This window comes from Hyla sarda, chromosome 2 (assembly GCF_029499605.1).
Source record: "Hyla sarda isolate aHylSar1 chromosome 2, aHylSar1.hap1, whole genome shotgun sequence".
NCBI classification, from domain to species: domain Eukaryota; kingdom Metazoa; phylum Chordata; class Amphibia; order Anura; family Hylidae; genus Hyla; species Hyla sarda.
Genome location: NC_079190.1, coordinates 324,632,164 through 324,659,836, shown reverse-complemented (window position 1 = coordinate 324,659,836; position 27,673 = coordinate 324,632,164). Strand labels below are relative to the sequence as shown.

At 41.6% G+C, this 27,673-nt stretch overlaps 1 protein-coding gene across 13 annotated transcripts in view; it reads right to left on the bottom strand.

Moving 5' to 3' along the window:
* Nucleotides 1-12,225: 12,225 nt before the first annotated feature.
* The window catches only part of AHCYL1 (adenosylhomocysteinase like 1), a 107,864-nt gene continuing 92,416 nt past the window's right edge, over nucleotides 12,226-27,673 (bottom strand). For 10 of the 13 annotated variants that reach the window (XM_056557914.1, XM_056557915.1, XM_056557910.1 and 7 more), the window contains exons 13-17: nucleotides 26,596-26,694; nucleotides 26,100-26,168; nucleotides 24,141-24,219; nucleotides 23,873-23,993; nucleotides 12,226-14,433 (exon numbers count right to left, since the gene is read on the bottom strand). In XM_056557914.1, the coding sequence (XP_056413889.1) occupies nucleotides 14,427-14,433; nucleotides 23,873-23,993; nucleotides 24,141-24,219; nucleotides 26,100-26,168; nucleotides 26,596-26,694 (375 nt within the window). In that variant the 3' untranslated portion in view covers nucleotides 12,226-14,426. Of the gene's footprint in view, nucleotides 14,434-23,868; nucleotides 23,994-24,140; nucleotides 24,220-26,099; nucleotides 26,169-26,595; nucleotides 26,695-27,673 lie in introns of those variants that run through there. The other 3 variants (XM_056557916.1, XM_056557912.1, XM_056557913.1) reach the window with 1 other exon arrangement.

The following is a 27,673-nucleotide window of genomic DNA, read 5'->3' as shown; positions in this document are numbered from 1 at the left end:
CAAATAGGTTAATGCTTTCTAGCTGACCCGGAAGAAGAGCAATTACTAACAATGTAATTAAAGACAAGTTAACACAAAAACATGAACACCTGGGTAGAACATATAAATACCCTAATAAAACAACCAACACTTGTATTTTTTTCTTCTCTCGGAGGAAGAACATGGAGACAAGTACCTCATACTTGGAGCTCCTGAGTCTCTGAGGTTTCAGGCCGGTTGCATACCAGATGCTAACTCTGGTCCCTTAGCTGCGCCCTCCGCTGCTGGGATTCGTGCGGCAGTCAGTAAATGCTGCCATCTGTGGAGCCGGGTCTTTGGCTGCATTTTCAGACGTTTCCTACGTGCCTGAGGTAAGAGATTTCAGCCAGGTTTCGTGGGCTGGGCTCTGCTGCGGTTTGTTTCCGATCCTAATGCCGCTAGGTCTCATTGCGGACAGGTATGTGGGGACTCCAAGATGGCGCCGGCATACGGACGCGTTTGGAGTGACGTGATCAAGCGCAGGGTACGCTCTGTGCATGACCAGAAGTGCGGCTTGTCACTGTTATTTAAGCTGGCTCTGGATCTGTCAGATGTTGCGCTCAACCTAGGCAGCAGATCCTTCGGCCGGTTAGAGTTCAGCATGGTGATGTTTTCCCTCTGTCTTTCCTCTAATAATCAAACCATGAAGCTTTATTGTTGCACAAAGTCAAAGTACAAATATATCAGTTCAGCATAACCAGTACTCTGTCTCTCCTCTAATGTTTTATATACAAAATTTTGCTTGCCCTTGTGTTAGGAAAATCCAGGAGAAAGACCAAGCACAATATATGTGCCCACATGGGAGCTGAGTACATGTGAAGCCTGTTGAAGTCCTAATGATATGCAGCCTGGTGCATTTCTGAGCTGGTTCAAGGGTGAAATGTGTAATACCTTCAAAGAAATTAAAGAGTCTTTGGTGCCTAAAAAGAGGTCTACCAAACGCACTTCGCCTGTCTCCTCAGATTCTTCCTCTAAAGAGAATGTGTCCGATGGTTCTGATTCAGAGGAAGTCATTGAAGAAGTTGAGGATGATCTTTATCTTCTGCCTAAAGAAAAATTTCCAAAAGTTGATTGACTAGCAGCCAGACTGGCCAAAAAGGCTTTGATCCCGTCTAAGAATCCTCTAAACTTACAGATCCTTTGGAAAGAAAGGCGGACAGACTTGCCAAGAAAGCTTACCTGGCGGTGGCGTCAACATCCAAGGTGGCTCCAACTACAGTTCCGGTGGCCAGGGCCTTAAAGGGGTACTCCGCCCCTAGACATCTTGTCAGATGTCAGATCGCCGCGGTGCCGCTGCTGGGGAGCCCCGGGATCCCCGCTGCGGCACTGCACTATCATTACAGCACAGAGCAAGTTCGCTCTGTGCGTAATGACGGGCGATACAGGGGATGGAGCCGCATGATGTCATGGCTCCGCCACTCGTGACATCACTGCCCGTCCCCTTAATGCAAGTCTATGGCAGGGGGCGTGACGACTGCCGCACCCCCTCCCATAGACTTGTATTGAAAGGGTCGGGCCGTGACTTCACGAGGGGCAGAGCCGTGACGTAACGATGCTCCGGCCCCTGTATTGCGCGTCATTACGTGCAGAGCAAACTCGCTCTGTGCTGTAATGATAGCGCGGTGCCGCAGCGGGAATCCCAGGGCTCCCCAACAGCGGCACCACGGCGATCTGACATCTTATCCTCTATCCTTTGGATAGGGGATAACATGTCTAGGGGCGGAGTACCCCTTTAAGGGTCTGGTTGAGTCAATTATTTCAAGATATTGAAGATGGGGTTTCCCATCTTCTCAAGGGGGTAAACATGTTGAAATCGGCTTCAGAATTCCTGTGTGACACGCCCATTGGCGTATTGAAGTTTTCTCCTAGGGCTCTGGCTGTTATGCCGAGCGCTCCGGGTCCCCGCTCCTCCCCGGAGCGCTCGCAGCGTTTACCTGCTCGCAGCGCCCCGGTCAGACCAGCTGGCTGGGAGCGCTGCAATAGTGTCTCTTGCGGGGATGCGATCCGCGATGCGGGACGCGCCCGCTCGCGGTTCGCATCCCAGCCTGCTTACCAGACCTTTCCTCTGTCTGTCCAGTCCCGGCGCGCGCGGCCCCGCTCCCTAGGGTGCACGCGCGCCGGCTCTCTGCGATTTAAAGGGCCAGTGCGCAGCTGAATGGCGCCTGGCCCAAATGAGTAATTTCACCTGAGCACTGGTCTATATTACCTCACTTCCCCTTCCCTGTATTGCCGGATCTTGTTGCCATTGTGCCAGTGAAAGCGTTCCTTGTATTTCCCAAGCCAGTGTTCCAGACCTCCTGCCGTTGCCCCTGACTACAATCCTTGCTGCCTGCCCTGACCTTCTGCTACGTCCGACCTTGCTCTTGCCTAATCCCTTGTACCGCGCCTATCTCAGCAGTCAGTCGGGGTTGAGTCGCTATCGGGTGGAACAACCTGGGGGTTACCTGCCGCAGCAAGTCCATACCGCTTTGCGGCGGGCTCTGGTGAATACCAGTAATCCCTTAGACTCCGTTCCCCTGGTACGGCCCACGTCATCACCCCACTGACACAGAGGATCCACCACCAGTATCCTCTCAGTACCCGGATCCTGACACTGGCCCTATCCAACGCAACTAGAGGTGCATTATGGATTAAACAGTGGGGAGGTGACATCTCATGTAAGTTTAGTTTCATGGGACTCCCTTTTCATCCTTCTTTATTTGTTCCTCGTCTAAAAGAAATCTTAAAGTCATTCAATGAAGATAAGGACTCTCATTTTCCCTTTGAGAAGAAAAAGCCTTCCAGGGCTTTTTAAGGCAGATCCAAAAGTTCTCCTAGAAGAAATTACTCCTTTCGTAGGAACAGAAAGCTGCATACAAGAAAAAATGAGAACCAGCCTCTTCAGCAAAAAAGAAGCCCTTCAATAAAGACAAAGATTTATGATGCCAGTGGTATGTCTCTTCCTGTCGGGGGCAGACTAAGGGTTTTTTCAAGAATTTGGCGGATGACATCATCAGATTCTTGGGTTACGGACATTGTATCAAAAGGTTACTCTCTGGAACTGAAAGCCTTTCCTCTGAACAAGTTTGTCCTCAACAAAGGTTATAATCCCATAATAAAAAGTCTTAATTCTAAAAAACACTCTAGAAGAGGTTCTGGCAGAAGAGAGGTTCAAAAGCCTGTATTCTTCTATTTTTGCAGTCCCCAAAGCCTCAGGGGATTGGAGGTTGGCTGTAGATCTTTCTTTCTTGAACCAGTTCTTCTTGAAGAGGAAATTCAGAATGGAGTCCACCAGATCTGCGATCTGCAAGACACATATCTCCACATACCGATTCTTCAAGCCCACAGGAGATTTCTCAGAATCGCCATTCTTGTTCACCATCAAATACAGCACTTTCAGTTTACATGCCTTCCATTCAGCATCACGTCTGCTCCTCGAGTGTTCACCAAAGTGGTGGTGGAGAAAATTCAAAATCTTCATTTTTTACACTTGCATATTCTTGTAGACCCAGTTTTTGAATTTTTACAAGGGGTAAAAGGAGAGAAATCACCCTAAAATGTGAAACCCAATTTCTCGAGTAAGGAAATATTTACATGTTTGCAAGGGGTAATAGGAGAAAATGCCCCCCAAAATTTGCAACCCCATTTCTTCTGAGTATGGAAATACCCAATGTGTGGATGTCAAGTGCTCTGCTGGTGCACTACAATGCTCAGAAGAGAAGGAGCGCCATTGAGCTTTTGGAGAGAGAATTTGGTTGGAATAGAAGTCGGGGGCCTTGTGCATTTACAAAGCTCACCGTGGTGCCAGAACAGTGGACCCCCCCCCCCCCACATGTGACCCCATTTTGGAAACTACACCCCTCACAGAATTGAATAAGGGGTGCAGTGAGCATTTACACCCCACTGGCGTTTGACAGATCTTTGGAACAGTGGGCTGTGCAAATAAAAAATTACATTACACTCGCAAGTTCTTGTAGACCCAGTTTTTTAATTTTTACAAGGGGTAATAGAACAAAAAGCCCCCCCAAAATTTGTAACCCAATTTCTCTCAAGTAAGGAAATACCTCATATGTGTATGTCAAGTGTTCGGCGGGCGCAGTAGAGGGCTCAGAAGGGAAGGAGCAACAATGGGATTTTGGAGAGTGAATTTTGCTGAAATGGTTTTTGAGGGGCATGTCACATTTAGGAAGCTCCTATGGTGCCAGAATAGCGGAAAACCCCCACATGGCATACCATTTTGGAAACTACACCCCTCAAGGCACGTAACAAGGGATCCAGTGAGCCTTAAGACCCCACAGGTGTTTGACGACTTTTCGGAAGTCGGATGTGTAAATGAAAAATTTTTTTCACTAAAGTGCAGTTTTTTCCCCAAATTTATCATTTTTACAAAGGGTAATGGGAGAACATGCCCCCCAAAATTTGTAACCCCATCTCTTCTGAGTATATAAATACCCCATGTTAGGACGTAAAATGCTCTGTGGGCGAACTACAATGCTCAGAAGAGAAGGAGTCACATTTGGCTTTTGGAAAGCAAATTTTGCTGAAATGGTTTTTGGGGGGCATGTCGCATTTAGGAAGCCCCTATGGTGAAACAGCAAAAAAAAGAAGAAAACCACATGGCATACTATTTTGGAAACTACACCCCTCAAGGAACGTAACAAGGGGTACAGTGAGCCTTAACACCCCACAGGTGTTTGATGACTTTTTGTGAAAGTCAGATGTGTAAATGAAAAAAAAAATTTTTTTCACTAAAATGCATTTTTCCCCCCAAAATTTTACATTTTTACAAGGGGTGATAGGAGAAAATGACCTCCAAAATTTGTAACCCCATTTCTTCTGAGTATGGAAATACCCCATGTGTGGACGTCAAGTGCTCTGCTGGCAAACTACAATGCTCAGAAGAGGAGGAGCGCCATTGAGCTTTTTGAAAGAGAATTTGTTTGGAATAGAAGTCGGGAGCCATGTGCGTTTACAAAGCCCCCCGTAGTGCCAGGACAGTGGACCCCCCACATGTGACCTCATTTTGGAAACTACACCCCTCACAGAATTTAATAAGGGGTGCAGTGAGTATTTACACCCCACTGGCGTTTGACAGATCTTTGGAACAGTGGGCTGTGCAACTGAAAAATTAAATTTTTCATTTTCACTGATCACTGTTCCAAAAATCTGTCAGACACCTGTGGGGCATAAATGCTCATTGTACCCCTTATTACATTCTGTGAGGGGTGTAGTTTCCAAAATGGGGTCACATGTGGGGGGGGGTCCATTGTTCTGGTGCTATGGGGGCTTTGTAAACAAAGGTGGACTTCAATTCCGGACATATTTTCTCTTCAAAATCCCAATGGCGCTCCTTCTCTTCTGAGCATTGTAGTTCACCCGCAGAGCACTTTACATCCATATATGGGGTATTTTCTTACTCAGAAGAAATGGGGTTACAAACTTTGTTTTTTTTTTTTCCTATTTTCCCTTGTGAAAATGAAAAATTTAGGGTAACACCAGCATTTTAGTGAAAACATTTTTTTTTTTCATTTTCACGTCCAACTTTAATGAAAATTTGTCAAACACCTGTGGGGTGTTAAGGCTCACTATACCCCTTGTTATGTTCTGTGAGTGGTGTAGTTTCCAAAATGGGGTCACATGTGGGTATTAATTTTTTTGCGTTTATGTCAGAACCGCTGTAAAATCAGCCACCCCTGTGCAAATCACCAATTTAGGCCTCAAATGTACATGGTGCCTCTCACTCCTGTACCTTGTTGTGTGCCCGCAGAACATTTTATGCCCACATATGGGGTATTTCCGTACTCAGGAGAAATTGCGTTACAAATTTTTTTTTTTTTTGCTTTTACCGCTTGTGAAAATAAAACGTATGGGGCAACACCAGCATGTTGGTGTAAAAAATTTAATTTTTTTTTTACACTACCAGGCTGGTGTAGCCCCCAACTTTTCCTTTTCATAAGGGGTAAAGGGAGAAATTTCACTTAAAATTTTGGGGGGCTTTTTTCCTGAGTACAGAAATAGCCCATATGTGGCCCTAAACTGTTTCCTTGAAATACGACAGGGCTCCGAAGTGAGAGAGCGCCATGCGCATTTGAGGGCTAAATTAGGGATTGCATAGGGGTGGACATAGGGGTATTCTACGCCAGTGATTCCCAAACAGGGTGCCTTCAGCTGTTGCTAAACTCCCAGCATTCCTGGACAGACAGTGGCTGTCCGGAAATGCTGGGAGTTGTTGTTTTGCAACAGCTGGAGGCTCTGTTTTGGAAACACTGCCGTACGATAAGTTTTTCATTTTTATTGGGGGGGGGGGGGGCAGTGTAAGGGGGTGTATATGTAGTGTTTTACCCTTTATTATGTGTTAGTATAGTGTGGTGTTTTTAGGGTATATTCGCACTGGCGGGCGTTTACGGTGAGTTTGGCGCTAGGAGTTTGCGCTGCGGTGAAAAATTTGCAGCCCAAACTTGAAGCAGAAAACTTACTGTAAACCTGCTCGTGTGAATGTACCCTGTAAACCTCCAGCTGATTTAAAACTACAACTCCCAGCATGTACTGACAGACCGTGCATGCTGGGAGTTGTACTTTTGCAACAGCTGGAGGCACACTGGTTGGAAAACCTTCCGTTATCTAACTCAGTATTTTCCAACCAGTGTGCCTCCAGCTGTTGCAAAACTTCAACCCCCAGCATGTGCTGATCGCCGAAGGGCATGCTGGGAGATGTAGTTATGCAACAGCTAACTCAACTACAACTCCCAGCATGCCGAGACAGCCGTTTGGGCATGCTGGGATTTGTAGTTTTGCAACATCTGGAGAGCTACAGTTAGAGACCACTGAACAGTGATCTCTAAACTGTGGAGCTCCAGATGTTGCAAAACTACAAATCCCAGCATGCCCAGAAAGCAAACTGCTGTGTGGGCATGCTAGGAGTTGTAGTTTTGCAAGATCTAGAGGGCCCCAGTTAGATCACTGTACAGTGATCTCTAAACTGTGACCCTCCAGCTGTTGCAAAACTACAACTCCCAGCATGCCCAAACAGCTGTCTGGGCATGCTGGGAGTTGTAGTTTTGCAACATCTGGAGGGCTACAGTATAGAGACCACTATATATGGTCTCAGACTGTAGCCCTCCAGATGTTGCTAGGCAACTCACCGGCCTCCGTAGGATCGAGGGAGTCGCATCGCCGTCCTCTTTTTCCGCCAATCCCCGTCCCGATCGCAGCCCGCAGCCGTCGCCGATGGGTAAGTGGACTTCGGCGCCCGGTCCTCTGTCATTTTCCCATCCTGTCCCGCCTATTGTGGGTGGGCAAAACGGGGAAAACGAAAGTTAACCCCCCCGCCCCCCGATCTGCTATTGGTGGTCGCGTCTAGACCACCAATAGCAGGGATAAGAGGGGTGGCACCCCTGCCACCTCACTCCTATCCCTTCAGGGGGATCGTAGGTGTCTTGGACAACCGCGATCCCCCTTATATTCCGGGTCACCGTGTCACCATAGACCCCTAATGACCCGGAATCGGCGCAAATCGCAAGTGTGAATTCACTTGCGATTTGCGCTGATCGCCGACATGGGAGGGTCTGATGACCCCCCTGGGCATTTGCGCGGGGTGCCTGCTGATCGATATCAGCTGTCACCCTGGTCCGTTCCCCGCCCGGCGCGCGGCGTACTGGTACTTAAGTACCAGGGACCGAAGGCGTACCTGTACGCCCTGGGTCCCTATGTGGTTAAAGGGGTACTCCCCTGGAAAACATTTTTTTTTAAATCAACTGGTGCCAGAAAGTTAAACAGATTTGTAAGTTACTTCAATAAAAACATTTTAATCCTTTCTGTACTTATCAGTTGTATGCTCCATAGGAAGTTATTTTCTTTTTGAATTTCCTTTCTGTCTGACCACAGTGCTCTCTGCTGACACCTCTGTCCATTTTAGGAACTGTCTGGAGCAGGAGAGGTTTGCTATAGGGATTTGCTCCTACTCTGGACAGTTCCTAAAATGGACAGAGGTGTCAGCAGAGAGCACTGTGGTCAGACAAAAAGGAAATTCAAAAAGAAATTAACTTCCTGTGGAGCATACAACAGATAAGTACAGGAAGGATTACAATTTTTTAATAGAAGTAATTTACAAATCTGTTTAACTTTCTGGCACCAGTTGATTTAAAAAAAAAAAAAAAAAATGTTTTCCAGGGGAGTACCACTTTAACTCCTGGAGCCACATTGACAATGTTAAACAATGAGGATCTCTCTGTGTCGCTACTTTGTCTCCCAACACTTCATATGAGAGAGGATCGATCAGTACCTGGCCTCTAGACTGATCATAGGCTGTAGTGGTATGGCAGCAGGCAGCAGCCTCTAGATCTTTGGCTACCCCTAGGCCTTCCAAAGCTGCCAATATTACTGTGGTCAGCCAGCTGGAGCCTGATGAGGACAGCAGCTGATGCGAGAGCTCTTGATCCCCAGGAGGCCCTACACAGTCCACCTGCTTGTAAGGGACAGCTGCCCAGCATGGGGTGAGTGAGCCAGATGTTTGGCAGCCTAGGCCCAGCAAAAGCCGGGTTTGCCAATCAACAGGTGCACCGCTGGTTAGAGCATTATTTTGAATAAAAAGGGCTCACAGAAGGAAATTCTTAGTCGCCTTGGCGACCTGGAATTTGTCAAGCCCTGGTTTAAGGTATTGCAAGCAAGTTTTACTTAGGAGAGACAGTATGTAGCACAAGGGGATAGAGTTTGGGGTGTTCCCTTTTTAGTATATCTTAACCCCTTAAGGACTCAGCCCATTTGGACCTTAAGGACAATTTTATTTTTATGCTTTCGTTTTTTCCTCCTCCTCCCCTTCAAAAAATTCTAACTCTTTTATACTTTTTCATCCACAGACTAGTATGAGGGCTTGTTGTTTGCGCGACCAGTTGTCTGTTGTAATGCCATCACTCACTTTACCATAAAATGTATGGTGCAACCAAAAAAATACTATTTCTGTGGGGAAATTAAAAAGAAAACCGCAATTTTGCTAATTTTGGAAGGTTTTGTTTTCACACCGTACAATTTATGGTAAAAATGACGTGTTCTTTATTCTTTGGGTCAATACGATTAAAATGATACCCATGATTATACACTTTTCTATTACTGTTGCGCTTAAAAAAAAAACGCAAACTTTTTCACCAAATTAGTACGTTTAAAATCCCCCTATTTTGAAGACCTATAACTTTTTCATTTTTCCGTATAAGCGGTGGTATGAGGGATCATTTTTTGCGCTGTGATCTGTACTTTTTATTAATACCATATTTGCTTATACAAAACTTTTATATACATTTTTTATACATTTTTTTGGGAATAAAATGTTATAAAAAAAGCAGCTATTTTGGACTTTTTCTTTTTTTTTTTACGTTCACGCCGTTCACCGTACAGGATCATTTACATTTTATTTTAATAGTACAGATATTTACGCACGCGGTGATACCAAATATGTAAATAAAATAATTTTTTTAAACTTTTTGGGGGTAAAATAGGGAAAATGGACCAATTTACGTTTTTATTGGGGGAGGGGGTTTTTCAAATTTATTTTACTTAATTTTTTTACTTTTTTTACTTTTATTTTTACACTCTTATAGTCCCCATAGGGGGCTATTTATAGCAACCATTCGATTGCTAATACTGTTCGGTGCTATGTATAGGAGACAGGACTGATCAGGGTTATCTTCTGCTCTGGTCTGCGGGAAGGCAGATCAGAGCAGAAGACTTAGGGAAGACAGCGGAGGCAGGTGAGGGGACCTCCGTCTGCCGTGCAGGATGATCGGATCGCCGCAGAAGCGCTGCGGGCGATCCGATCATCCTGTTAAGTGATCGCGATGCTGCAGATGCCGCGATCTGTATTGATCACGGCATCTAAGGGGTTAATGGTGGACATCTGTGGGATCGCGCGTGTCCGCCATTACCGGCGGGTCCCTGGCTGCGATCCACAGCCGGGACCTGCCGCGCATGATGCCGGCATCGCTCCGATGCCCGCGGTTATGCTCAGGACGTAAATGTACGTCCTGGTGCGTTAAGTACCACATCACCAGGACGTACATTTACGTCCTGCGTCGTTAAGGGGTTAAAGGAGATATATCATGCCCAAAAACGTATCCCCGGTCCGCATGATAGGGGATAAGTTTTTGATCGCGAGGTGTCCGACCGCTGGACCCCCCCTTCCACTCTCCTTTATGGGGCCCTGGCTCTCTCTGAGAATGGGGCACCAAGTGGTGTCTTTCATGTCCCCTCCATATATCTCTATGGGAGAGATGTTCGACTATGCCATAGAGATATATAGGGGGGCATTTCGGCCATCGCCTCGTGCATGCTCCATTCCCAGGGAGAGTCAGGGCCCCATACCTTAGATAGCGGGGGATAAGTTTTTGGCCATGATACTTCTCCTTTAATCATTTAAAGTTCTAAGGGAAAGGATCCCAATATATGGCACTGCTCTTCCGTGCACTGTGGCATGCATTGTCACTGAAAACAATAAGCATACTTTGGACATGTTTTTCAGCACATATTTTTGGATGTAATAAGTGTGAACATAGCCTCATGGCATTGAACAACTATACCAAACACTGCACTTGTATGGTGCTGTTTCTAAAAGAAAGTCATATTTACTTTTATCCTGTAAAACCCAAATTGCAACTTACATGTAAATAAGACTGCAAAAACATTGGGCATGGGTGTTTTAATTTTATTCATAGGCAAACATTAAAACCACGTGATCCGTAGCAATACAATTATATTACTGATAACGGCAGGCACCCCAGCTTCACTGTAGAGTCCTAGCTGAACACTACAAATAATTGTGTGCTTGCATCAGTGAATAATATATTCTTACGTTGGTGGAATGAAGTTATTCTTTGTTATTTCATGCTAAGTGTGTTTTCGCTCTCCAAGGCATGGATACATCAGCAAAAGTCAAGGCAATGTATGTGTGCTCAGACCACTCAAATCAATAGGGCCTGTGGCTCTCTGAGCACATCGGCTTGCCATTTTGATATTTTGCCAAAGTATCCACGCCTTGGAATGTGCAAATGTGGTGTGAACACTCTAGGCTGTCCCTTCAAACAATTCACCGATTCTCCTGTGTAGAGACCAAATATGTTTATTTCATCCATCATCTTGGTTACATATTTGATAACAGCCTTGTAAACTGAAACATGGCATTTTTAGGGTATGTTCATACGCTTCAGATTTGTTGCAAATTTTGACTTCCATATTGACGTTACCTGGCAAAATCTGCAGCGAATCCGCAACTCCACAGAATGTAAACATACATGTATGTTGCAAGTTATAGTACTGCTAATTAAATAAATAAATATAAATGATAAAATATTCTGATCTTTGGAATGATTACCCCTTTTAGTATTAAATAATATAGTGCCATGCACAAAAAACATACAAGTATTAAGGAAAACACACACACACAGGTTAAATAGAATCTTAATTTGGCTTTATTTTATATTGCTTACCTGCATGGATTGTTGTAGTATTGCATTCAATAGAATTCATTCACATATACATATATAAATAAAATAAATCTCTGTCAAGCAAATCAACATAACATGCTGATAAAGGAATCAAATTTACTGCAAGGGTCTCACAACTGGAAGGGTTGTGTTAGATTTCAGCCCTTTGCTCAAGTAAGAATGACATACAAAGCAGTATTTGTGAGCTATTATTCTCAGGGACGTCTACATGAGTCCCCTGGCAGAGGTTACAAGAAGGCATTGATCACATGCATAGCATGGAACTTCTTGAGCACCATAAAGCCAAATCAAGGGCTGTTGATTCACATTTTAGGAATATGGCATTTGCTGGAGATATCATTATAAGTTATTGAGTGGCAGAGGAGGTGAAATGGTAAGAATCACGTTCATCTACTTCTAAAATACATATTTAAAACAGTTTTGTGTTAAAAAAAGGAAATAAGATCATAAATGAGATTATGATTCAAGGATAAAAGCAAAGCTTATTGTGTTCATACATTTAGCTCACAGTGTTATGCAGAATTGTGAGTATAGTGCAAGGGTCATTTAGGAAAAATCTTTTTGCCAAAAGGCATATGTCCCGCTGGGCCACCTTTTTGGAAATGTCATCAGCAATCTGGAAATACATCTCCTGTACATTGTTAAAGGGGTTATCCAGGAAAAAACTTTTTTTTTTATATATATATATCAACTGGCTCCAGAAAGTTAAACAGATTTGCAAATTACTTCTATTAAAAAATCTTAATCCTTTCAGTACTTATGAGCTGCTGAAGTTGAGTTGTTGTTTTCTGTCTAAGTGCTTTCTGCTGACACGTGTCTCGGGAGCTGTCCAGAGTAGAAGCAAATCCCCATAGCAAACCTCATCTACTCTGTGCAGTTCCTGAGATAAGCAGAGATGTCAGCAGAGAGCACTGTTTCCAGACAGATAAGAACAACTCAACTTCAGTAGCTGATAATTATTGGAAGGATTAAGATTTTTTTAATAGAAGTTATTTACAAATCTGTTTAACTTTCTGGAGCCAGTTGATCTAAACAAAAAAGTTTTTTCCTGGAATACCCCTTTAACTCCAAGATGCTGATGTTTTCTGTGTCATCAACAACACAGCACAGAGAAATGGAACACCATCACCATGAAGAAAAAAATCTTAATTTCTATTTCCCCTTGCATATATTTTTTTGACCTTTTCTTACAGCTCCCATAAATGTTCCCATGTTATTCACATTATGTTGTGTGTGACGTCTTTTGACAGCATATATATGATTGTATAAATACAGAACATGCAGCTGGTCCTTACCATGGGCTAAAAATGGCCATACATATTCCATTAATGTTGGCCAAACCTACCAATGATCAGCTCACCATGTATTGTGTATGTGGTCTCCTGACAGCAAATGTCAGAGGAGATTTGGCATGCTGGATTTTAACAAGTCTGATCCTTTTGTTCTTGGTGTGATAAGCAGCCGTCAGATAAGTCTGGCAGCTTTCTTAATTCCCCCTAATGAGAATACATGTATAAGTGAGGATCAGAGAAGGTGGCACTTGGCCAAACATGTTTAGCAAACAAATATCTTAAATGTATGGTTATCTTTACAACCAAAAGGTGATAAAAGAAAAGCATTGATACCCTGGGCCACATACCCAATATTTACCTTTATAACATTTAGTGCTAAATTTTACTTAAACACACACAAAGTCTTCATGGAATTTTCCAGATCTGCTTATAGACAAACATCAAACTGCATAACCAAGAATGAAAAATAAAAGAGGTACTATAGTGTATTAAGGCAGAAATATTGCCAGGGCTCCTAGGAGACATTCTTGGTATTAAAAAAGTGCTTAAAGGTTCAGTATAACCTGAATGGTGGCTTACCAGATTCAGCAATGCGAAAGTCTGAGGACTTAAAAACACATATGATTAATCTGTATGAGGACATACCGTAAACTGTCTGTTTTTCCCACAGCAACCAATCATAGCTTTCTTAACCTCTGGTAAAATCAAATCTAAGCACTGATAGGGTATGGGAAAACCAGACAGTTTTCCATATGCACAGAAAACAGGAGAACCTGCTTCTCTACCTTGCGCTGTATCAAGCCCCCAGATGTTTCAGCAGCATGGAGGACATTATAAAGCCATACTTAGCTGTACTTAAAAGGAAACTGACAGCATCATCACCTAAATATACACCTGACAGTGATACACCTGATAGGTTAGTAGTTCACCTGATAAAAGTCAGTTCTGCCAGTTCTGTAATATGCTAATTGCCTTTTTTGATGGGGTCTTTTTCCAGCCTCTTTGAGCAATGTTTATCCTGCCGTTCTGGCTGACAATACTGCCTCCTTTATAAATATTCCTTCCTATGCATGATGTTCGAGTTACTACCCACGTGACTGCCAGGTTTACATTGCAGAGTACGGTCATGTGGGTAATATCTCCCATATCATGCAGATAATCAACATACTATAAAAAGGTACATGATCAGCCCCCCATCACCAAGTTATCTAAAGTCACAGTTACACCTTGTCTATTGGTGACCACAGGCCCAGGTTCATGCATAGTTGGGTTTACGTAATTTTATTTTTATTTTTTTTAAAAGCCAATCTGCTACCATTTAAATATATAAAATAATATTATGTATTCTCTCTCTCTCTCTCTCTATATATATATATATTTTTTATTTTTATTTTTTTATTCAGGTGATACTTCCCCTTTAAACTTAAATACTGTCACTGGAATATAAGAATATTCCTGGAGCTCTGCATTGCAAAATAAACATATTTTTTTTTTTCTTTCACATAGTTTTTTTTTTCACAAGTGAAAACATGCAAACACATACAGAATTAGGCATGATAGACATGTAGAAATGAAGACAAATGAGCCTGGTAGTTTTCACTCTAAAGCTGTCTTGAGATTTCACAGATGATTTGCTCAAATTCAAGTATCAGTATCTAAAAAAAATGATACATATTGAAAGTTATTGATAGCTATATAAGGTAACACTTATGGGTGCAACAGGTATACAGATTTAAATATATAAATATACACATGCACTTCTAATAACTATACCCCGAGGGACAGCTGCTAGTATAAGTGATGACTTCTGTACGCCTCACAAAAAATAGAAAATATATAAGTAATACCAGCGCTTGAACCACAGGGTAAAAAATAGAGAAAAGTGTGTGTGTATGATATATATATATATATAGTGCTTACTTTCGTGTGTCTCCTGCAATGCTATTCAACTGGGATCCTCCAGATGTGTCTATAAAACATGAATATGAGGAGCTATTTAATACAATACTAGTTTTAAGGGCAGCAGGTAAACTGAAATAGTGAATATGGGAATTCAGCTCACTTGCAGCGGAGCGACGTTCTGCATCTGCTGCTAGGATTTTCTTAATAAAGTGACTCGTGCGATCTCAAAAGGTGTCCAATATCCACTGGGTATAGATTGTTAGGTATCTACAAGGTCAAAGTAACAACTATTTAGGGATAAAATACAACAAAATAAGTAAAGCCAATATTTCTACACTGGGAGAAACATTCTGCAGACTCACTTATTTTATTGCAATCCTAGGTGCGCTGTCTGCTCAAGGTATAAGATTCTCCGTAATAGCATAGAATATGTTCACAGGGTGGTCCAATTTGTACTGCAGAAAAGAACAAGCTTAGCTCATAAAATACTGTTTGTAAGAATAAGGTTATAAACACACTGCCAGAACAAGAGTAGTTGCAAAAAATGCTATGCTCTAAGTAGTTGTAAGTTGTTTCATTCGTACTACCGATAGTCTATTATACAGCGCAATGCTTTGTAGAGTTCCGTGTGCCGTATAGAGTTAAAATATCTGTCGTTGTCTTCATACGTTAGAACTCCACTTCCAAGATTGCTTGCGTGCTTGTGTATATGTTGTAGGATCGGGAGACAGCCCCAGCCAGCAGCGTCTCAACCAATCTCCTGCCCATTAGAACTCCGGAATCGCGCTCTTTGACTGTGAGTGATGTCACTACTGGTTGCAGAGGAGGACAAAAAAGAGCCAACGCGTTTCGGTGACCGGCTTGTCACCTTCATCTGGGATGCAATCTCCTCCCTTCCTTGGATTCCTTTCTAGTTCCAGATTCAGGGGGTATTTTCATACAAAAAATCATCGGGAGACATTGGAATATATCGCTGGGGGACAGAATAATAGGAGAACAACTATCATCACAACTGGCTTTTATTTTTAAAAGGCCACAAAATGTGGGGAATTATATATCTCCAGCAGTAAAATTCCAGAAAGGGAAAAACAACTCAGAAGCGAGGTGTCAATTGGCCCCAATACCTGGTTTCTACCCATGTAGACATTGTAGAGCATGCCAAATAACAGAAAATAAAACCCCCATATTAACAATTCCAAACATGGATTAGGGGATTGACAGGAAAATTAAAGAACACATTGACTGCAAAACTAAAGGTATTATTAATGGGATTAAATGTCCTTGTAATTAACTATATATAGGACAGACCAAAAGGATGTTCAGCAAAAGAGTGGGTGAACATATATATAATATCAACAGAAAATTCAAAGGACACCCATTATCCACCCATTATAAACATCTACATGGAGGATCAGCATAGAGGACAATTTTCTTCTGAAAAAGTACCCCCACATTGGAGAGGGGGAACCATATTGCCCAGATGTCTAACCTGGAGGGCAAATGGATTTTCGAATTGACACACTGGCCCCTCAGGGGTTATATATATATTTTGAACTCTTTGCCTGCTTATAAAAATATGTTTCTGAATACTAGGTGCCTTTCATATACAGAATGTCCCACAAACAAGGTGAAATATTATTGTGAAAAGTCGCACTAATGTTGCATCTGGAACTAGAAAGGAATCCAAGGAAGGGAGGAGATTGCATCCCAGACGAAGGAGACAAGCCGGTCACCGAAACGCGTTGGCTCTTTTTTGTCCTCCTCTGCAACCAGTAGTGACATCACTCACAGTCAAAAAGCGCGATTCTGGCGTTCTAATGGGCAGGAGATCGGTTGAGACGCTGCTGGCTGGGGCTGTCTCCCGATCCTACAACATATACACAACCACGCAAGCAATCTTGGAAGTGGAGTGAAGACAACGGAAGATATTTTTCAGGTACCGCTAATACATATTTTAACTCTATACGGCACAAGAACTCTACAAAGCATTGCGCTGTATAATAGACTATCGGTAGTACGAATGAAACAACTTACAACTACTTAGAGCATAGCATTTTTTGCAACTACTCTTGTTCTGGCAATGTGTTTATAACCTTATTCCTACAAACAGTATTTTAGCTAAGCTTGTTCTTTTCTGCAGTATAAATCGGACCACCCTGTGAACATATTCTATGCTATTACGGAGAATCTTATACCTTGGGCAGACAGCGCACCTAGGATCGCAATAAAATAAGTGAGTCTGCAGAATGTTTCTCCCAGTGTAGAAATATTGGCTTTACTTATTTTGTTGTATTTTATCCCTAAATAGTTGTTGCTTTGACCTTGTAGATACCTAACAATCTATACCCAGTGGATATTGGACACCTTTTGAGATTGCACGAGTCACTTTATTAAGAAAATCCTAGCAGCAGATGCAGAACGTCGCTCCGCTGCAAGTGAGCTGAATTCCAATATTCACTATTTCAGTTTACCTGCTGCCCTTAAAACTAGCGAATGTATTAAATATGCAGAAAAGAAGAAAAGTTGGAGCACACACCTGTTTGACTTGCTTGAAGTGGTTTATTTCAGTAAATTCGGATCCAACATCCCGACACCCCTAGACCAAACAGAGCTGGAGCGGCAAGAGCTATTCACCTGGAGGACCGCACAGTTTCATGTTGACAGGCATTTCTTCAGGTCCACGGTCACCACTTCAAGCAAGTCAAACAGGTGTGTGCTCCAACTTTTCTTCTTTTCTGCACATATTTGAAGATTACTGCAATTGCTATATGTGAGCACCACACTGTATCCTGCTTCATGCTTCATCCCACCCCCACCGCCATATAGATACCTGTGTTGGCTATATCCACTTACCTTCCTTGCCTGCAGTGCCCAGTCGCTTCTTTTTTCTGGTTGTATGTATTAAATAGCTCCTCATATTCATGTTTTTATAGACACATCTGGAGGATCCCATTTGAATAGCATTGCAGGGGACACACGAAAGTAAGCACTATATATATATATATATATATAATTACTTTTCTCTATTTTTAACCCTGTGGTTCAAGCGCTGGTATTACTTAAATTATATATTTTCTATTTTTTGTGAGGCGTACGAAAGTACTGCTTGCTTAAAAGACATTTTTAGAGAAATTAACTAACTAAACTATAGGCTATATAAAAAAGACACTGCTCCCCTTCTGTGCACATAAACATTTTTTTTTAACTAAATATTTTTTTTTCTTTTACTGACAAAAGCATATCCCACTATAGATTGTACTTTATTTTATGAAAAGAAGAAAATGACTTTAACATAGTGGCCAATCTAGATACTTTTCATTTATATCAGGGCATATCAGCAGATTATGTCCCAGTATTTGACAGGGATAACATACTCCCATTTTAAAAACCCTACATGTTTTTTATAAATTGGAGCACGTTATCCCCATCAAATACTGGGACATAATCTGCAGATATGCCCTGATATAAATGAAAAGTATATAGATTGGCTAACGGCTGTGGCCATTCCTACAAAACATTTGGCACACTATCCAAATCAGGGGCACACTATAATTTTATACAATGATTTTTTTTTTAATAAAGTTTTGATTTACCTTTTACAATAAGTTAGTGTTTGGGAACATAGGGTATTAATGACCATCTAGGTGGTTTTTGGTTTAATTTTGATGAATTTACCCTCCAATCGTAAGTTTCATTTGTTTTGTACACCCTAACAGCACACTATACATAAAAACAAATTGAAATAAAAATGATGCTATATTCCGGAAATGTTTTTTCACCTTTGAAAACAGCAATGCCTTTATTGTTTTCAGTTTTCATATGGCTCACTGACTGATCCTAAAATGCCAACAATATTATATATTTGAGGTGAGTTGTACTCTCCTCAGCTTCACTGTTGTAATGTGTATGTGCTTGAAGTAACATTGTAAGGGTAAATTCACACGAGCGGACCCACAGCGTATTTTACGCTGCAGATCTGCCGCTTAAGGACCCCTGCATGGTGGCTTTACATGTGCCTGCTCGGAGCGGCAATATGCCGCTACGAGCAGACACACTACAATGTGCGAGTCACAGTGCGCATGCGCAGTATACTCGCACATCGCGGCAGCTCTCGGCCTAGCTCATGGAGCAGGGGGAGTGGCCGCGATGTGTGCGAGTACACTGCGCATGCGCGGCAACTCGCACATAGCAGTGTGTCTGCTCGTAGTGGCGTATTGCCGCTCCAAGCAGGCACATGTAAAGCCACCATGCAGGGGTCCTTCAGCGCATCTGCAGTGTAAAATACGCTGTGGGTCCGCTCGTGTTAACGTACCCTAAGGCTACATTTCCACATAGGGTTTCTTTCCACCATTTTGTGGAAAATTGCCACTGCAGTTTTTGAGCCAAAGTCAAAAGTGGATTTAAAAAGCATGGCAAATATAAAGAAATAACTTTTATGTCTCCTTGCTACTGGATCCACTTCTGGCTTAAAAACTACAGTGGCAGTTTTATATAGAACAACAGAAGAAAAAAACCTGGGAGGATAAACAGTATTTCTAGCCATCATATGACTACTATCTGGCAATTTTACTATGTTTTCCCTCTGCATGCAGGGACTACTGACCTAATGGGAAAGATTGAGAAAACAAAATATATCTCAGTACTTTAGGTCAGTGGTCTCCAACCTGCGGACCTCCAGATGTTGCAAAACTACAATTCCGAGCATGCCCCGACAGCCAGCGGCTGTCCGGGCATGCTAAGAGTTGTAGTTTTGCAACATCTGGAGGACCACAGTTTAAAGACCGCTAATCTAGGCCAGTGGTCTCCAACCTGCAGACCTCCAGATGTTGCAAAACTACAATTCCCAGCATGCCCGGACAGCCAACGGCTGTCCGGGCATACTGGGAGTTGTAGTTTTGCAACATCTGGAGGTCCACAGGTTGGAGACCACTGCTCTACGTTATATAAGAAATTTGTGGAAAAGAAAGGTGTTAAAATAAAAAAATATGTGATATTAAGAACCAGGTATATAGGAAATGGTATTGGAAAATAGTAAGTAAATTGGATAATATTCTATGCAAATAAGCAACATAAATGGATACAATATATAAATACATTTATTAAGATATTGGTGAACTAGGCGGTGTAGTCACAGGGCCCTTGTGACTCACAACCAATTTATATAATAATTTGTATAAAATACAATCATAAAACAATAAGAATATATAAAATGCTGCTAGTATATATCTAATTTGTTCAGAATGAGCTGGGACCTAGAATATAACCAGCCCTAGAACAGTAACTGCCTTTTGTGTGATACAGCTTGAACAGTACTTTTTAGGGAAAGCTGGGATTTGTGCTGGGATTTGTAGTCTCTGTGGGTAAAGTCTTTATCAAATATCCATATATAGCTTATACCCACTTAATATAATCGTTGGTGGTATAGTAGATAACAAATGTGGGTAGTTACTGTTATTGCCGGTATTTGTAGGGCATGCTGGGATTTATAGTCTCCCCAAGTGAGATTGTTGATGGTATAGTGGATAACAACCAATAAACAGTAACATTTCATGCCTGTTTTGCACCACTGGCAGGCTCCTCTGTTAGCCGCCTAACAAATAGACTGATAATCCAAAAGGTAGAAAACAAGATAGATCTTACCCGCTCTTGTGTGAGTCCTCTCCCCGCAATGTAACTGTCCGATGGGGTTTCGCTAGTTCGCGCATGCGGCACTAGCTGGTAGCAGGTACAGGGAGATCTGAAAGGTAGGAATGATTTGCGGACTGCGCCACTTCCTGGAGATTAGCGATCTGCGTCGCTTTGTTGGTAGAATTGCGGACTGCGCCGGTCAAATAGGTAGAATGATTAGTGATAGGAAATGTGACAGGTGGGACACCGTCCTCATGGATGCCTGGCAGGATGTTGGTCTTTTTACAAACCAGGTGTAGGAAAGGCAGTTAGAACTGAGATACTAATAGTAGTAAAAGGCAGCAATGTAGGTTTAAAATAGATCAATTGGCTGGACGTATTTCAGGACAGACATCCTTTCTTCAGCAGCCTATGTGGAATACTGGAGCCTGCCAGTGGTGCACAACGGCATTAACTGTTGCTATTTTTTGGTTGTTATCCACTATACCAGTGGTCTTCAACCTGCGGACCTCCAGATGTTGCAAAACTACAATTCCCAGCACGCCCGGACAGCCGTTGGCTGTCCAGGCATGCTGGGAGTTGTAGTTTTGCAACATCTGGAGGTCTGCAGGTTGAAGACCACTGCACTATACCATCAACAATCTCACTTGGGGAGACTATAAATCCCAGCATGCCCTACAAAAACCGGCAATAACAGTCACTACCCACATTTGTTATCTACTATACCACCAACAATTATATTAAGTGGGTATAAGCTATATATGGATATTTGATAAAGACTTTACCACAGAGACTACAAATCCCAGCATGCCCTAATAAGTACTGTTCAAGCTGTATCACACAAAAGGCAGTTACCGTTCTAGGGCTGGTTATATTCTAGATCCCAGCTCATTCTGAACAAATTAGATATATACAAGCAGCATTTTATATATTCTTATTGTTTTAGGATTGTATTTTATACACATTATGATATGTATTGGTTGTGAGTCACAAGGGCCCTGTGACTACATCGCCTAGTTCACCAATATCTTAATAAAGGTATTTATATATTGTATCCATTTATGTTGCTTATTTGCATAGAATATTATCCAAGTTACTTACTATTTTCCAATACCATTTCCTATATACCTGATTCTTAATATCACATATTTTTTATATTTTTATTTTTATCTTTTTCCACTAATTTCACTTATATAACCTAGAGGACTGAGATATCTTTTGTTTTCTCACTTTGTCTATACACTCCCAGGGTGTGGGAGTCTATCTCAGTAACCTAAGTTATATTTAGAATAAGTGAGCTGCACCCACCCCATACCTATAATGGAAAAGATTATCTACATGGATCACCTACCTATTAGGGCTTATTAGGCTTATCTCCAGGGCCTAATGGGGCTATTACCTGCAGGGACCACCTACTTAATGGAGGATATTATTTGCAGGGACCACCTACCTAATGGGGGATATTATTTGCAGGGACCACCTACCTAATGGGGGATATTATTTGCAGGGACCACCTACCTAATGGGTCATATTAATTATAGGAACCAGCTATATAACTGGTAGACCTTTTTCCGTAAATTGCTGTACCTGATGGAGGGGCATCCTACTCCTTCCCCAACCCACTTACCTACCCACTCTACTATGCAGTAAAAAAGGGGGACATTATTACTGAGGAGACTACGGTGCTTATCGAGCAGGTAATGATGACAAAAAAAATATACATAATATAGAAGATACACCCTGTGAGTCATTAGATGGAACAGGACTGAAATAATACTCACTGGCCACTTTATAAGGTACACCTGTACAGTAACTTGTTGACACAAATAGCTAATAATCCAATCACATGGCTGCAACTCATTTTGTGTAAAAAAAACCAACTTGCTGAAGATCAAACCAAGCATTAGAATGAGGAAGAATTTTTAGTGACTTTGAACGTGAATGGTTGTTGGTGTCAGACGGGCTGGTCTGAGTATTTTAGAAACTGCTGATCTACTGGGATTTTCACGCAAAATCATCTCTAGGGTTTACCGGGAATGGTCCAAAAACCGAAAATATCCAGTAAGCAGCAGCTGAATTCAGGAAAATACCTTGTTGATGTCAGTAAAGAATGGGCAGATTTGTTTGAAATACAAAAAAGGCCACAGTAACGCAAATAACGACTTGTTACAAGCAAGGTATGCAGAATACTATCTCTGAACTTACAATATTTTCAACCTTTAAGCAGATGGGCTACAGCAGTAGAAGACCGTAAACAGCATGAAAGCATGGATCCATCCTGCCTTGTAATAAAGGGATACTCTGCTGTAAAACTTTTTTTTTTTTTAAATCAACTGGTGACAGAAAGCTAAACAGATTTGTAAATTACTTCTATTCAAAAATCTTAATCCCTCCAGTACTTATCAGCTGCTGTATGCTCCACAAGAAGTTATTTTCTTTTTGAATTTCTTTTGTGTCTGACCACAGTGCTCTCTGCTGACACCTCTGTCCATGTCAGCAACTGTACAGAGCAGGAGAGGTTTGCTATGGCAATTTGCGCCTACTCTGGAGAGTTCCTGACATGGACAGAGGTGTCAGCAGAGCACTGAGGTCAGACAAAAAGGAAATTCTAAAAGAAAAGAAATTCCTGTGGTGCATACAGCAGCTGATAAGTACTGGAAGGATTAATAATTTTTTAGAGAAGTAATTTACAAATCTGTTTAACTTTCTGGCACCAGTTGATTAAAAAAAAATGTTTTCCAGCGGAGTACCCCTTTTCAGAATGATGGGAGTATAATGTTGTTAGGACATTTTCTTGGCACTCTTTGGGCCCCTTAGTTGGGCAGTCACATTTAAATGGTCTAAATTGGTGCTTTGTTGCTGACCACGTCCATTCATTTATGACCACAGTGTACCCATATTCTGATAACTTCTTCCAGCAGGATAATACACCATGTCACAAAGCTCACATCATCTCAAAATGGTTTCTTGAACATGACAATGAGTTCACTGTACTCCAATGGCCCCCACAGTCACCAGATCTCAATCCAATACAGCACGTTTGGGATGTGGTGGAATGGAAATTTTGCATCATGGATGTGCAGTCCACAAATCTGTAGCAACTGCATGATGCCATCATGTCTATATGGACCAAAACCTCTAAGGTATGTTTTCAGCACCTTGCAGAAAGTATACACAAAAATGAAGGCAGTTACAAAAGGGAATCCAACCTGGCACTAGCAAGGTGTACCTAATAAGGTGGCCAGTGAGTGTATATAGTCTTTAGTGGTAATGGAAGCAGACATGGCAAGGTGGCATTTTTTAGGGTATTATGTTTTTGAGATTCACTCTGTTCGCTAAAATGCTAAGAAACTGCCCTGTTTCTAGTTTTCTCTGAGCTCAGCTAAAAAGTGGGTGGAAACAAGATTCTATCAAGTCTACCACACAAAGTCTATGTAGGGAAGATTATATTTTATGTGCTGATTAGAGACAATCTGCGCGTAAAATAAAATATGTTGCCAATTTTTCTGCTGGGTGAACCTTGCCAAGGATTCACAAGGTAATATATCCAGTATTATGCTTTACCTGTAATAGTTGGGTTTAAATGGTCCATTTTTGTTGAGTCCAAGATATTTGGCTTGGTCATCATTTAACTCAGTAAGATGGGCATCGAAAGAAGGTAGATGCAAGCTGGCAACGTATTCATCTTAAGAAAAGAACATTGAGATGGTTATCACATGCTTTACTTTATTTAGGTTTTTTTTTTTGTTAAATTAATAGTTCAAATATACACGTGTATGTATACAAAGTTGTAATCTTCCCAAATGATTAAATTAAATATTCCATAACTTACCCATTTTTTTAGGTAGCAGGTACACATCCTGCTTGTATCTGCCTTCAGGGGCATTGTAGAGTTCAATTAAAGCTAATGCCTATGGAGAAGAGTGAGATTTTGACAAAAAATATGGCATATTTGTATTACCGGTAAAAGGAGCAGATTGCTACTGTTAACATAGTAACATAGTTCATAAGGTGGAAAAAAGACCAAAGTCCATCAAGTTCCACCTATTGGGGGATTTGTCCAACCCCATGATTTAAAAACAAAAAACAGCTTAGGAACAGCCCAGGAAGTATAAGTATTTGCTTTTCTTCAACACTGTAAGCTGTAGTTGTAAAATAAAATTGGACAACTCTTTTAAAGGAATACTCAAATTACACAATTCTTTGACATGTCAATAATATAAGGCTCTTAAAGGTGTAGCTTGTAGGCTGACTGAGAGATCATTAAAGGACACCTCTCTACAGATTATGCCGAGTGTCTGATTGGTGGGGGTCCAACTGCTGGGATCCCCAACAGATTCCAAGAGCATGGATCTGGTGCCCCCAGCCTTTGGACATGTGTGCTGCCCCTCCATTAAACTCTGTGGGTTAGGTGAGGATAGTCGAACAGTGTTCTGGTGATCTGGTGAGTCGGACCAATGATTGGACCCCCACCGATCAAACTCTAATCACTTATTCTACAGGGCCCTTGTGGAAAAAATCCTATTATGTATGTAATACATATGGTAAGAAGCATTAGAAACAGGGTCACTCACACTATGTACCTGAATATTCAGGTTAGTGCGAGTGACCCTGCTTTTTCTCTTTAAAGAAAATATGCCATCAGAAAAGGATCTGCTGTTTAAATCAATTTTGTATATAGTTACATAGTTAATAAGCAGAATTAATATTATTTATATAGAGCATCTTTAAATTCCAGGCACTCTACTTTCAAAATACAGAAGGGATTTGACCCCTTAAGGAGGTACAGAGAAAACTAAGAAGCAGAGCCCGCTATATACCAGGTGGCTGCTGTCAGCAGCTGGTAGGCCCCATCAATAACTGGCATGGCTGGTTGCTGGAGAAGAAAGGGGCAGAGAGACGGGTCACTGCTAGTGTCAAAACTATCCTATCATGTTGAATTGGAAGTTTTAGATGTGCCAGTCATCCCCACCCAGGATATAGTGATCCCTATGACTCCTGAGATGCTATCAACCCAAAACATGCAGCTCTGACGTCATTATGACAACACTTACAACCTGTGCTTTGGCAAGGTTCCAGTTCACTAAGCTAACAAAAACCACTATTCACATCAATGTATTTATTCACATGAAATATTTATGTTACATGTGTGCACAAAGTGATGTGGATATCTATTTGGATTCATGACATGTTGCAGGCCAGGTCTCGAAAAGTGAGGGCCATTCGTTTCAACCAGCTCTCCTCTCTAGCTTACAGTGAGCAATGACCATTAATGATATATATTTGTCTTATAGACAAAAGGGATCCAGCTCACAGGAATGAAGGTGGTAATTAAAACACAAAGAAAAAGGGGGAAGGGGGGGGGGAACGCACCCCTACACATAAAAACAGTACTCCGACGCGTTTCGAGCTACTGGAGAGCTCTTAGTCTATCAAGTCTACCAGTAGATCGAAACACGTTGGCGTACTGTTTTTATGTGTAGGGGTGCGTCCCCCCCTCCCCCTTTTTCTTTTTGTTTGTTCATTATGTTTTTAACATGAGCCAGTAAGCTATGTTTTAATTACCACCTTCATTCCTGTGAGCTGGATGCCTTTTGTCTACATGGTTCTCATCTACGGGATTCATCCGAGCTCCAGGTGCTCCTACCCAGCTAAAGTCTCCATAATATGCTACGAAGTGGATGGTGAGCTGAACATTTTTCTTTTGCTGTTGTATATTTATTTATCTTAACTGGGTGTATGGAAAGAAGATCTCTAAAACAAAACATAAAATCAGATTTTGTCAACTTACTTCTGTAGTTGCAGTTATTGAAAGTACAAATGTTGGAATGGTTGAGCAACTCAAATTGAGGAGACGACCCTGAAAGACAAAGCAGTGTTTAATTGTAGTGTGCTGTGTACAGATATAAGATATGGCATACTCTATTGAAACCCCGTACAAGCTAGAGGTGTGTCTGAGACACAGTCTAGACTGCTCATTACTACTTTATCATGCTTTCCATGCTGCTGATGCACTTTGGACTGTGTATAGAGACACAGAAGTGCAAGATCTCCTCCTCTATGTATGCAGTGTATGGCAGAAATTATAAATGTTAGGCTCCACCCACCAGCTCTGGGAGAACTGATATTAAAGATGGAGTCTGCAGAGCAGATATCTGTTGAAATATGCCATATGCAATTTATATAATGAACAGAAATAGTGCTGCTTCTCATGTACATACATAACAGTTTATCCTGAAAAGTCCCTTGAAATGACAGGTACACATTAATTTGAGCACAGTGCTTACCTCAGCCAATAGGACAATCCTTTTTCCATCTGGCCAGATTACATGATCCACTTGAGATCTGATACGCTCCCATGTGAGCTCAGGAGTGCGTAAACTGGTCTGAAAAAAAAGGATACAGTGAAAACATTGGCAGAAAGAGTTATGTGATGCTTTATGAGCAGAGTTTTATTACTTGCAAAAAGCTTGCATAACTCCACGGTCTGCTGTATTCATGAAGCAGTCCCCCTGCTCCTCTCAGCAGTGTTGATGGGCTGCTACGCATACAGATAAAAGGAGCAGGGGTGGTAAAGAGCACACTCTCTTCATGAATACACCGTAGAGTACAATAAGTTTGTCTCTGTCCAGCTAATGGTAACAAGGTAAAGGCTGGTTTGAAAATGTTTATTTTCATAACCCTTACCCCCCCCCCCCTCTTAACCATGACCATATTTACTCAATTATAAATAACTAGTTCTGTAGCCAATTCAATAACAATTCTTTCTCTACAGAAAAAGAAGAATAAAAGGAAAAACAAAAAACATCCAGGGCAAGAAAAAACAAAACAAAAAAAACAAACAACAATTTCTACACCCATGCTTAACTACATTTTAAGGCTACATTCATACCCTTTACATTCTCTCTTATTTATCTGTGTTCTCATTTTCTTATTATCAAATCTGAGTTTCACATGTATTAGTAAAAAAAGGCCTCATCCCCCTCTGGACTAGAAAATCTGATGCGCTTATGAAGCACTTACATCCAATTGGACTGCTCCTCATGTGTCCTCCAGAAGTGTATATTACATATCCTGATACCTCTACTGGATGCAAAACTATAAGAGCTTATATATATTTACTTATCATTTTCACATATATAATTTCATGCTTATTTTTTAATTTTTATTGCTATAATGGGCTTCTTCCCTGTTTCGCCCAGGGCCTGTGATGCTCTTATGAAGCACTCGCATCCAACTGGACTGCACATCCAACTACAAATCCCGATACCCTTTCTGGATGCTAGAACCACTTGCCCTATCACTATAAGATCTTATATATACTAACTAATAATTTTCACATATACACATGTTTACAAAGGATTT